Source organism: Hipposideros armiger, unplaced genomic scaffold (assembly GCF_001890085.2).
Source record: "Hipposideros armiger isolate ML-2016 unplaced genomic scaffold, ASM189008v1 scaffold_4, whole genome shotgun sequence".
NCBI lineage: Eukaryota > Metazoa > Chordata > Mammalia > Chiroptera > Hipposideridae > Hipposideros > Hipposideros armiger.
In genome coordinates this window covers 1,953,844-1,965,749 of record NW_017731354.1, presented here as the reverse complement: position 1 = coordinate 1,965,749, position 11,906 = coordinate 1,953,844, and the positions used below count along the sequence as shown (strand labels likewise).

The following is an 11,906-nucleotide window of genomic DNA, read 5'->3' as shown; positions in this document are numbered from 1 at the left end:
TATTTGCCAATTGTGTTGAATTTCAAGGAGTTTTCTGTGAGATATTGGGATTATATTATATGATACTTTTTAATTCATAAGATGCAAACATCTATTCCATTTGTCCATTAATTTTTATAATTAACTTTTGTAATTTTGATATAAAACTGTTATATGTTTTAATATATTTTAAAATATAAAACTAATGGATAAATAACTTTTTGATGAAAAACTTTGATTCCCGACTGATTCATCTATTATGTGATGAGTTTACATGACTTCCTTCAAAGTTGTTTAATGATGCAAACATTTAAACTCAGAAGATGCATGTTCTATGCATGGATCTGCTCCTAAGCTTGGCTTTGACCTTGGTCAAGTCATAATACATCTTTTGCTAGTTTTTCTCCTTTTAAAACTGTAGGTCGAGATGCTGTGTTTAGAGGAGAGTGAATAGCATCTGAGCATACCTGAGCCATTCGTTTCATGTTCCCTGCAGTGGCCTTCCCCACGCAGGACACGGGGTTCCCAGGCTCATCTCACAGCCTTCCCTGGCCAAGGACGGGCTGTGTGTGTGGTTTACTTGTATAAAGGCAGTAGCTCCCCTGTCAGTTGTAAAGTGTTACAGTAGTGAAAAATTTAAAGTTACAGAAATGGTCTACACTTTGCTACTGTAGAAAACTGTTACTTTAAACATTAATTTTGATAAAGTTCGTATTTTAGTAATTTATCCTGAAGAGAATTTATTGGTTGAAAGAGATAATTTCAGAAGCCGTATTCTATCCATACCGTCTCTACTGACGTGGCATCACAAGTGGTTTTAGAAGGTGAAGTAAAAGAGACATATATTAAAATTAAAGAGCTGAAAGACAATTTATGATTTTTGTTTGTGGTGACCAATGAAAGATTTATGTAATTTACAGGTCTGAAACGTAAAACTTGTTAATACTGTTTTGTCACTAATAGTTCCAGAGAATAGACTATGAAATATAATTTTGATATTTTCAAATTTAGAAAACAGTGTTGTAAATTTGAATATGTGATGGAGGTCATCTGTCAGTACTGGACCTTGTAACAGCGTTTTATATTCCCAGTGCCTTCTGCAAAGCTTTAATTTGTGCAATATATGTGTGTGTGTGTGTGTTTGTGTGTGTGTGTGTGTGTGTGTGTGTGTGTATATATATATTTTTTCCTTCAGATGAAAAGCAGATAGGTTTGAGTTCAGAGTTTATCTCCTGCCCTCACAGATAAGATAAAGATAAATAAGATAAAGCAATTTGAAAAGTAGAAATGTTCATACATGTAAAATCACAGTCAAAGCTTTCCAGGGATTACTCTCCATAGGTTCCTCCTAGTGTATTCGTGCTTGGCAGTGCCTTAGAGGTGACAGTACCCTGTGACGAGGCTCTAATGTGTTCCTTTAGTAGCTGAGCTCTCTTGAGCAAGGTGGGAAGATGGGCACTGCTGTGCTGACCTCTGCGTTGTAACCAGGGTGCGTCAGCACCACTTGTGCTTGTGCATTTTTGAAGTGCTCAAGTAGCTCTTCACAATCTTGAACGTGCATGTGAATCCTCCGGGACTCTTATTAAAACTCAGACTGTGACTCAGCAGGTCCTGGGAAGCCCTGAGAGTCAGTGTCTCTGAAATGTCCTCCAGGGACAGGGCTGCTGGTCGTAGGGCCACACTTCAAATGGCAAGATTCTAAGAGACGGTATCCTGGAGTTCTGTTTGGCTTAAAAATCATGCCCCCTCTGTGTCAGTGTCCCCTCGTCTCATAAGAAAGTCTTACTAAGTCTAGGCTGGTGTCTTTTTGAAGTGGACTATTAACAGCCATGTCTTCCCTTTTTAAAAAACAGCAAAGCACCGAATTGCTCATAAACCTCACTCCAAACCCAAAACTTCAGATATTTTTGAAGCAGATTTTGCAAATGATGTACAATCCAAGGATTTGCTTGCTGATAGGGAGCTGTGGGCTCGACTTGAAGAACTAGAGAGACAAGAAGAATTGCTGGGTGAACTTGACAGGTACCTAATGGCAAACTGTCCTTCCAAGAGAATTTGTTTCCATACACAGTGCCTTCCTAATCTTTTTCCTCATTAATAAAATAATATGTGCTCATTGAAGAAAATACAAAAAACCATAATATATTAAAACTTCAACAATCCTGCCACCCTAAAATAAATGTTAATTCTCTAGATTTTCTTTTAGGGGTGTGTTCATGCACATGCCCGTGTGTATGTGCAGAGATGCTTAAAATCAATATCCCTATGGTATTAATTACAAGACATCAGCCATACTTTATACAGTGAAGTCCTGAGATAAACCAGTAGTTGACTTATAATAATTATGGCTTTTGATATATTACATTACATTTTTTTTAAACCTTCCCCTTCCCCTTCTTTTTTTTTAACTTTATTGAGGAACAGTGTGTTTTTCCCAGAGCCCATCAGCTCTAAGTCAAGTTGTTATCCTTCAGTCTTGGTTGTGAGGGGCGCAGCTGAGCTCCAAGTCCAGTTGCCGTTTTCAGTCTAGTTGCGGGGCAGCTTGCCATCCCACACGGGAGTCGAACCAGCACCTTGTTGTTAAAAGCATGCGCTCTAACCAACTGAGCGGCTGTTCAGCTCTAGGTGCCGTGTTCAATCTTAGTTGCGGGGGGTGCAGCCCACCATCCCATGCAGGAGTTGAACCAGCAACCTTGTTGTTAAGAGCACACACTCCAACCAACTGAGCCATCCTGCCACCCATCGGCAGCTCAGCAGCAACTCAGCTCAGGTGTAGCTCACTGGCCTATGTGGGAATCGAACTGGCAACCCTGTTGCTCAGAGCTCATGCTCTGACCAATACTTAAATGAAGTATTTTTATATTTTAGGCAGGATATTGTTATATGCTTGAATAACTTGTTGAAAAGAAAAATTTGCTTTGAATTTAAGTTTGTTACTGTAAAATATTTATCCTTGCTTTCCTGGGCAAACTTTTCTGTTTATTGAGCAGGCAGTTTGTAATCTGGTCAGGTAGTTATGTGTATGAAAAACTTTCCCAGACTGCTGTTTGAAATACACATTAGCACTCACTCAGAACTGTGAAAGTGCTCAGTGAAATCTGTTACTACAGAGGCTCCTGTATTATTTCGCTTAAATGATGTACCGTATACAGTAATTAGTTTCTGCGGAAAACAGGGCATGCAGCACAAAGGATATTTCCTCCCTACCATTTCACCTATAAATTCTTCGATGTTTTTGATTAACTGATACAGTTTCATTATTTAAACCCAGTTTTGAATCTTGTGATTTTTTTGATCATGAGTCTCCTTTTTTGCATGATGTTATTTCGGTTGTATTGCGTTTGGTTTTGTTATTTTTATAAGGTCCACAAATCCTTTGTAGGACGAGGCATAAAAAATGTGCATGTATGTATGTGTATAAATATAATTACATTTATGTGCATATGTATAAGTCCTTTATTTTTTTAAATTATAATAATGCATGCTTATAAAATGTCCTGAGTATAGAAATAGAAAATAAGAATGTGTTCATGTTCTGTGGTTTTAATTTCTGATCTTTAAATAGAGATACATATTCCCTATGCATTTCTTAAAAATTTCTGAGAGTATTATTTGTATTGTACTTATATTTTGTATAGCCAGTATCCTCCTTGCAAAGATAAAAAGCATCTATATTCTACTTATGTGTGAATAACTACAATATACAAAATTAGCATAGGAACGGATGTTTTCCTGTTTATTTCAGAACATTTTTGTTAACCTAGAATTCTAATTAAAACCCTACTCAAAATTCTTATTTTTATCTATTGAAATGAACTGAAATGAAAATATGTAAAACTCTAGTGTGTGTGTTTGATCTTGTTAATTTCTCTTTTGCTTTCCTAGTAAGCCTGATACTGTGATTGCAAATGGAGAAGATGCATCGTCTTCTGAAGAGGAAAAGGAGGATCAGAACATGCATGGGAATGTGGAGAACGAAGGAGCCGACTCCGTTGCCCCCAGCAGTCTTTACAGGGACGTTACAGACCCAGAGCCGCTCAGGGCTGCAGTGAATGGTCACCGAAACTGTTCAGTGAATGGTCCCACTTCCCATCACAGTGATGAAGACGATGGTGGTGATGACGATGAAAATGAAAATGTCCATGATGCTTTAGGAGTTGGAGATACTTCTGTACCAACAATATATTTTTCTCATACTGTTGAGCCTAAGAGGGTTTGTATACTTTTAACTTGCCTAATTTTGCATATAACTTGAACATTAAACATCATCAATTATATACTTGAAAAGAAAGTATTAACAGTGATCCATTAATATTAATAGTGTCATACAGACAAACCATCTTTTGCCTCTTGTTGTGACCAATTTATCTAAAAAGCAAAAGGAAAGAATAAATATAGAGAGTTAGCTGGGATTGGGCTATTGTTTTCGGAAGCTGCAATAGGGTTCAAATTGTTCGGGGTCTGGAAGGGGATCAGATTTGAGCAGTAGCTACTATAACTTCACCTGTCTGTCCTTCATTCAAAAAGTTTTCTTAAGAATTCTAGAGTTTGTTATACTGTGGGCATTTGGTGTATTTAGGATGTTTGGAAGTGACTGCGTTAGTTAAATTTTTAATTAGACCAGGTTGTTGTTTTCTGTGTGGGCATAAAATGAATAGGAGCATCATGAGCAAAATGGAAAGACTTAGGAGGAAGTAAAAATTAGCTCCTTTTCTGACAAAGTAAATATAAACATCTGTGGGCAATCATGACTTTAGAATTTTGGCATTTCAGAGCTGGGGGTTACTGGAGACATCTTCTAAGAGTACAGGGTTTTTCAGCTTTTCTTCAGTATCAAAAGGCCTTTTGTTCCCGTGTACATGATGTGGGATCCCAGTATTTAAAACTGATGGAAGCAGGTTAATGGTGGTTGCTGGAAGGACAGGCCCCTTAGCCCCTTCCCTGACCTCTGTTGGCTCATCACTGCTGCTCTCGGGAGCCAGTGGGCATTCGTCCTTCTAGTTTGCTTTCGGCAGGAAACCTAAGTAAGGCCCAGGAGACCGTGGTGTGGGTGGAACAGGACGGGGACGCCTCTGTCTGGGTTTAGCGCTCCCTCACTAACGGTCCCCTGCAGGGAGCGCCTGTGTCTGTTCTCAGTGCCTGTGATGGTTAACGGAACATGTTTAAAACATAGTGGACATTTCTCAGGGCCCGAAAGCTACCCTGCTCTAATATGAAGTAAAATAACTATGTTCTTTTACAGTCTAATGCTTCAGACTAGAGGGAGCATCTCGTGAATTCTTTGGAAAAAACTGATGGGTTAGCTAGGAAAAAAGTTTGTTTCATGGTTTTTCTTCAGGCTTAAATTTTTTTCCTCATTTTCCATTCGATAAAAGAGGAAGAATAAATAATATTTACAGGGGTGTTTTGGGAAGAGCAGCCATTAATACGGAATGCCGAGCAATAGGGAGAGAAGAGGAATGTGTTAATCCTGAACCGCGTTGGCTTTTAGTTTTTAGTTTGATTTCTAAAACTGAGAGGTATTTAATAAATTCTAAATAGTTTAAGCTTTACCTAGTATTGCTTTTATGACTTAAAGCTTGTATTTTTACAGAATATTTCTTTTGGTTACTTTGTTTTGAGATACATGATTTAAGCCAAAAAGATAAAAGTAATGGAGTGATGTGAAAGATCATAATAAAAACAGCATTTAGTTTAAATGTACAGTTAACGCTTGAACAATGTGGGGTTAGGGGCACTGACCCACGCAGTCAAAAATCCACTTATAACCTTTGACTCCCCAGACACTTAACTACTAGTAGCCTGACTGGAAGCCTTACCGATAGCACAAGCAGTCAGTTAACGTGTTTTGTATGTTACATGTAGTATATTCTGTGTTCTTACAATAAAGTAAGCTGAGAAAAGAAGATGCTAGTAAGACAGTCATACAGAAAACACATCTACAATAGTGTACGTGTTTATCGCTATTGTAAGTTTACGTTGTCTGTCACATGAATCATCTGTCAGTACTTACATCAGTATTGTCTTATATAATACAAAACACTGTAGACATTATTGGTACTACTAATGCTAGACATCAAAAATGAAGATAGGGGCCGGCCGAGTGGCTCAGTTGGTAAGGAGCGTGAGCTCTGAGCAACAGGGTCGCCATTTCGATTCCCACATGGGCCAGTGAGCTGCGCCCGAGCTAAGCTGCTGCTGAGCTGCCAACAGGTGGCAGGATGGCTCAGCTGGTGAGAGCATGTGCTCCTTACAAGGTTTTTGGTTCGACTCCCGCATGGGATGGTGGGCTACGCTCACCTGCAACTAAGACTGAACAAGGCACTTTGAGCTGAGTGGTCGCGAGCTGCCGACAGGTGACTGGACTTATAGCTGAGCTAGCTGCGCCCTCCACAACTAAGACTGAAGGACAACAACTTAGCTGTTCCCCTTCCCCAATTCCCCAATAAAATCTTTAAAAAAAAATTAAAAAATGATAATATGAAAAAGAAATTCGTATTTACAGGTATAATGATTCATGCATTGATAACAAAGGGGCAGCAGTATGATCGCTTTATGGCAGCCTAGTGTCAACGATACGATTGTTTCATGGTAATAAGGAAGCCTCCAAAAAATTTTCCAATATATTTATTGAAAAAATGCACGTATAAGTAGACCTGCGCAGTTCACACTCATGTTGTTCAAGGGTCACTGTATTTTACTTTCTGTATAATGATAAAGTCACTGAGGACTAGGTTTGGCCATTGAAGAAGATGTAAATGCTGTAAAAGTAAGGTGAGGAATTTTTTTTTTTTTTTTTTTTTTTAGCTGAGCCATCCTGCTACCTGTTTGTTGGCAGCTCAGCGGCTGCTCAGCTTGAGCTGGACTCGAACCGCTGTTGCTCAGAGCTCAAACTCTTGAGCGAGCTCTTAACCAACTGAGCCACTCGGCCGGCCCTAGGTGAGGACTTTTTAACCCACGCTGATAGTACACATCATTTCGGTCTCAAAAATTTAAACTGTTTCTCTTACTACTATTTCTTTAGTTACAGAGTTTATTGATTTTTGTTTTGTCCTTGATTTAATTTCTCACAAGGATCATACTTTTTTGCTGTAAACTTTTTAGGTCCGAATAAATACTGGAAAAAATACCACTTTAAAATTCAGTGAAAAGAAAGAAGAAGCCAAACGTAAACGAAAGAACAGCTGTGGTGGTGGCCACTGTTCCCAGGAGCTGCCCACGCTCAGGACTCCTGCTGACATTTACAGGTGAGTGGCACGGCAGACCACACAGCCATCTGCCTGGCCCGGCCCTCTTCTGCAGCTGAACGTGTGCAGGGCAAGTGGCCTTACATCAAGGCTGCCACTCAACAGGGGGTGCTCTGAGAGCCGCCCAGCCACAGAGCAGTGGGTGCTCGGGTTCTCCTGCCTCCTCTTTCGCCGGTACCTTTAAAACATCCCCAGTCAATCGAGTCAAACGTGTGTTAACTTGGGAAGTGAAAGTCTGTATTTTGGTGACCTGGGCAGCACTGTCCTACTCGCCGTGACAGTGCATGGCGAGGGTGGACATTAAGTGTGCAGCCCCGGCTCTTGGTGTGTTGTTTGTGGAGAAGGTATCACTTTGAAAATTCCTGCTATTTCATGACCCGTCTTTGTAAAATAGTGAAAATTACTGACTTCTAAGTAGGTCTAATTATATGTAGAATTTTGGCAAATCAAGCTATTGTCACTCAGAACATGTTTATAAGTAAAGTGCTATATTTTATTAGGCCAAAAATCATATTTTTAAAAATATTGGGTTGTCGGAAAAGTTATGATGCATTTTTGCAATGAAAAACAGAAAAAATATGTCATGACTTTTCCAACAACCCAATAATATAAAATATGTAAGTCTACAAAATTATTTTGATTGTGAAACTTTGAGATGGAAGTTTGAATTCATTTCAGGTTAAGTGCTAGAAAAGATTTCAGAAGTTATTATCAATTTCTCCTCTGTCTGAGCGTTACCTAAAGCGAGTGTGTCTGTGGTGTGTAGAGTTTTTGTTGATCTTGTGAATGGAGAATATGTCCCTCGGAAGTCCATCCTGAAGTCTCGCAGCAGAGAGGACAGTGTTTGCAGTGACACCAGTGAGAGCAGTGCCGCCGACCTTGATGACAGACGCGGGCTTTGGAGGAGCATGAGCTGTGAAGAGGCCACTTGTAGTGACACCAGCGAGAGCATTTTGGAAGAGGAGCAGCAAGAAAACCATCAAAAGAAACTTTCGCCCATAACAGGAACACCTGAGGTGTGTGTGTGTGTCTTTAACCCTTTATTTCATACAGTATCTTTGGCCATTTTTCATGAGAGAAAAGGTGGTGGTAGCTCAGGTCAGAAGGCCTATCATTTCCCTGCTTCACATAGTTATTTGGGGTTGAAAAGTTACTTCTTTAAAGGGGGCCATCTTCTCCTTTTTAGAAAAGTGCGGCTGCTGTATCTCACAGGTGGGTCTATAAATCATTAATTTTATTGTCTTTAAATGATTTTATTTAATATATTGATGATAAACAACTGGGTAGTGGCATTGTTTATCCTGTAGCTTTATTTTATACATAAACTTATTCTCAAGAGTCATGAGACCTAATTAATGCTAGACTTGTACTTTTTGGTAGCTAATAACTTATAAAAAACTGTTCAAGTGATACATTGTCTTGACTAATTTTGTACACTTGGTATACAAAGTTAAGCAAAATATACATGAAAGTTTACAAAATATACATGAAAGTCAAATTTTAGTTTGTACATAATGAGTTCTTAGAAGATGAAAAGGGGAGGTTCCAATTACCAGAAACCTTTTTAAAAAACCATAACTTGATTTTTATAGATCTTCATGTAAGAAGATATATAAAGATATATCTTTGGTTATATTTCCAGCATTTTGTACACATGACTTTTGTTCCAGTGGAGGAAACAGTTGACCCAATAAGTCCAGCAAACATCCAGTTGAAATTAAAGAATCATTTTTTGTGGAACCTTTGATTTCCACCATTGAATTAGTTGTATTAAATTTTGAGACCGATGCTTATTTCCACTAGTGTCAGCACTTTCATTTTTCAGTTTCCACTCAGCTCTCGAAATTGAGACAAGATGCAATGAAATACTCAGATAATGGCATAAAGGGACACTGCCTGAGATGTCAGTCCCTCAGCAGTGGGCTAGCGGGTGTGCGGCCCCCTCAGGACAGCTTGTGCATCAGCTGGTGTCTGATACCCTAGTGGCAGTTGTTTATTTCAGTACTTGTTTCACAGCATAGGCCAGACATAAATGGAGTGTATGAAAGTTGACCTTTTATTTACCCATTTTTGCTTAATTTCAGATAAAACATTTTAAATTTTGTTTTCTTGTATATGTACTATAAAAACTGATTTATATTTGGCAATGTAATTAAGATATATTTTAGAGGTATTTGATTTCTCTGAATGATTTGTATTTTGATGTTAGAATTTTGTCTTTTTATCCAAAAATCTTATGAATGTACTTTTAATGAAAAGAAATGTGTAATTGGCAAATACTGGAGAGAGACTTTGTGGGCATCTCATTTACTTTTTATTACCACAACCTGACTTTTGTCTTCTAGGCTTTTTCTGGAACTGTGGTAGAAAAAGAATTTCTATCGTCCTCCTTAGCACCGCACCCAGCTGTGGCTCATCCTGTGCTACCCACCATTCCGGAACGCAGAGAGGCCCTGGCAGAGGGGTCAGGCGGAAGCGCAAAGCGGGTTTCAAAGTTCAAAGCTGCCAGACTGCAGCAGAAAAGCTAGGCGCTCCTCGGAAATGGGGATTTATATCCTCACACGTAGTTTTGCATTTGTTTAGAATATATATAGCGAAATACGTCACATGTAGTTGGAAATAAGGCGTCCTGAGTTAATTTGGCAGGAAGCTCTCTTATCTTATCAGTGGTAGCAAAAAAAAATCCAAGTAGATGTTTGGATACTTGAATATTCGGCTTGTTTTGTTAATTCTCTGAATACTGTCAACACCCTTGTCTGAGTTTGCCTTATGATGCAGTGGCAGCTTTTCGATTTATTTTTCAAAGAATACTCTTCATATGCATTGTTTTTGTGTTTCGAACTAAATACAGGCAGTTTTGTACCAGCTGTGATGATGTGCACACCATATGGACCATTTAAAGGAAACTTTTAAAATTTCAAATAGATTCAACAATTATATTACTTGCTTTAGCATTTTAAAGGCACTTTAAAAAAATCTACTTCTTGTAGGTTTTGCAGCTCGGTGGCTATTTCAGACCTCTCCCCTTGACTGTCGTTTTGTAATCTCTAAGGCAGAAAGCTCTGTGGACCCCATGGGAAAGTGTCTTTGATCTGAAGAATGGTATTTTGTAAAACATTTTTTTTCAAGTAAAAATTTTATGAAACTTTGTCTCTTAACATGTTGTGAACTTTATGATTCAGGATTGAGTGTAGAAATGTGTTCGATTCACATATATGCTGCATGCACTGCAATGGATCCTTGGACTCTCACAGTTTCATGGGCGTTTCTCCTTTTTCAGTGCGCGCTGTTAACTGGCATCATATTTGGGAGAGAAGGAAAGGCTGTCTAGATGTTAAAAAAAAGTTTTTTTTTTTAAATAGGAAATTCTATGTTTTAATCTTCCCCACATTTTCATTCTCTAAGGCTACCCTCCTCATAGTTAATAACGGAAATAACATATTTACTTTTAGCAAAACTCCTTAAAATACAGAAATTTATTCTAACATGGAAAATTACACTGCAAGTCTTAATCATTAGCTTGATGCATGCTAAAATGTAGCTTTTAAAAAGCGTTCTGCATTAGTACTAAAATAAGCCATCAATGCCAGTCCACCCTCTATTCATGGCTAAATAGTTAAAGGTTATTTATAGCCTCTTTAATGAATTCTTGCTTAAACAAAGTGAAATTATGTCCTAGAAAAGTAGAAGCTATTTGTAACTAGAACAGCACAACTGTAAAAGTTTTATGAATATGTATTTTAATAATAAGGGGAGAGCCTGAATCCCCACAAGTTAGTGGGTAATTCAGAACAGAGATCGAGTTTGAAAGCTCGCCTAAAAATGTAGGAGATTCGTTCTTTAGTAAATTTTGATCAACTGTGCGTACACTTTTTAGTTAAAAGCTGGTTTTCTCTCAGGCCATTCCCCACAAAAAAACAAACCAAACCGAGAGTACAGAGGGCCCCCTGCTCCAGCCTTCCTGCGCCAGGTGTCCCCCGAAACAGACTGCCTCGTGGGGCGACTGTGGTGTTCTGTATGGACATGGGGTTACAGTAGTCAGTAAGTAATGTCCCATGTTCATGAGCTTCATTTTGAGCCTCCGGTTGTTCATGCCGTCGGTTACTTCTTGCGAATAGATGTTCCCTCAGAGAACAAGATGGCGGTAGAAGCAAGGAGAGGTGTTTGATAACATCTTCCTATGACCAGTGAAGTAGTGTGGCCCGCTTCATGGCTTCAGCCTAATAACAAAGTTTCTTCACATTGTAACTTAATATTCTTGCTTTATATTTCATATTAAATTCAAATTTCGATCGGATAAAATGAAGCTGGTCTTAAGTGTTCTCTTTGAAACCACTGTAAAACAGAACAGCAGACTAAAAAAACCCCTTTAATTCTGAACTAATTTTAGACCTATAGGAAAAATGCAAAAATAGTGCCGAGTTCCCATACCTACCTCCTCACCCAGCTTTTCCTGGTACTGGAACGTTTTATTGTATAACTTTAACATACTTGTGAAATCCTGGGCACTTACGCTGCTGCCATAGCACTGACTGAAGCACACATCTTGTTCGAACCTCCGTGTTCCTTTTCTGGTACAGGGCCTTCTCCAGGATCCTGGTGTTTATGTGTCATTGCTCCATAGTGCCCTCCCACCTCGGCCATGCCCTCCGTTTCTCTTGGTCTCTCATTGGCAGAGAC

At 38.9% G+C, this 11,906-nt stretch overlaps 1 protein-coding gene across 1 annotated transcript in view; it reads left to right on the top strand.

Moving 5' to 3' along the window:
• URI1 (URI1 prefoldin like chaperone) overlaps positions 1-10,384 on the top strand; it is a 64,650-nt gene extending 54,266 nt beyond the window's left edge. Inside the window, exons 7-11 of the mRNA XM_019642744.1 lie at positions 1,833-2,001; positions 3,865-4,192; positions 7,084-7,226; positions 7,993-8,242; positions 9,572-10,384. Coding sequence (XP_019498289.1) covers positions 1,833-2,001; positions 3,865-4,192; positions 7,084-7,226; positions 7,993-8,242; positions 9,572-9,754 — 1,073 coding nt within the window. The 3' untranslated portion in view covers positions 9,755-10,384. The remainder of the gene's footprint in view (positions 1-1,832; positions 2,002-3,864; positions 4,193-7,083; positions 7,227-7,992; positions 8,243-9,571) is intronic.
• Positions 10,385-11,906: the final 1,522 nt, after the last annotated feature.